The sequence below is a fragment of the Cariama cristata genome, unplaced genomic scaffold (genome assembly GCF_000690535.1).
Source record: "Cariama cristata isolate BGI_N322 unplaced genomic scaffold, ASM69053v1 scaffold14862, whole genome shotgun sequence".
In the NCBI taxonomy this organism is placed as follows: Eukaryota; Metazoa; Chordata; class Aves; order Cariamiformes; family Cariamidae; genus Cariama; species Cariama cristata.
Window position 1 is genome coordinate 8826 of NW_009602230.1, and position 764 is coordinate 9589.

General features: G+C 58.6%; 1 protein-coding gene across 1 annotated transcript in view; it reads left to right on the forward strand.

The window, feature by feature from the left end:
- The window catches only part of LOC104157366, a gene marked incomplete at its 3' end in the record, with an annotated part of 3947 nt that extends 3844 nt beyond the window's left edge, over positions 1-103 (forward strand). Inside the window, exon 4 of the mRNA XM_009694674.1 lies at positions 6-103. Coding sequence (XP_009692976.1) covers positions 6-103 — 98 coding nt within the window. The remainder of the gene's footprint in view (positions 1-5) is intronic.
- Positions 104-764: the final 661 nt, after the last annotated feature.

A 764-nucleotide genomic window follows, 5' to 3' on the forward strand; every position in this document is an offset into this window, starting at 1 on the left:
TCCAGTTCCGGACAAACCGGAGAAGCTGTGGCTGGATCCCAACACGGGGTCCCTCAAGTGGAAGGCGCTGCCCTCCTGCAAAGGGGAGATCATCGGATACCAGGTACCAGGGGACCACGGAGTGCCCGTGGTTGCCCTCATCTTGCCAGGTGCTTCCCTGCCTGGAGCTCTGTGCAGGCAGCCTGGGGGAGAGTGGGGAAGGGAAAGCCCTGATGACCCACAGTTCCCAGTCAGTTCAGATGAATGTCTGGCCATGATGAGCATCAGTGTTTTCTGTCTCACTCTCAACATTCCTCGTGCTGTGCAGTTGCCCGGAGAGGTGGTGGGTGCTCCCTGCCCTCTGGGCTTCCTCTGCTCAGCCTGGGGTTTGGCAGACTCTGCAGCTCGGTGTGCAGCACTGGGTGAGGTGACTGCTGGGGTGGCCTCACAGGGTTTCCTCTGCCTATTGCGTGCTTGTTTCTGGTTCCTGCCACAGGGAGGCCTGTGGTTTGAGTCATCCTCCGAAAACCCCTCTTCTTCTGAGAGAGTTGCACCATTCCTTCCAGTCATCCTCAGTGGGTGGCCAGAAGTGCCTCATCTGTCTGTGAACTTGGGGCTCTTCCCACGTTGCAGCCCTACTTTCTAGCACTGAGGGGGGGTGAGGCCCTTACTAGTGTGCCCTGTGCCCTCTCTGAGGACAGACCTGTCTGTGCGGTGACAGGGACATGGACATGCTGGTTCCTTCTGCCCCTCTTAGCTCTTTCCTGGAGAAACTGGCACACAGG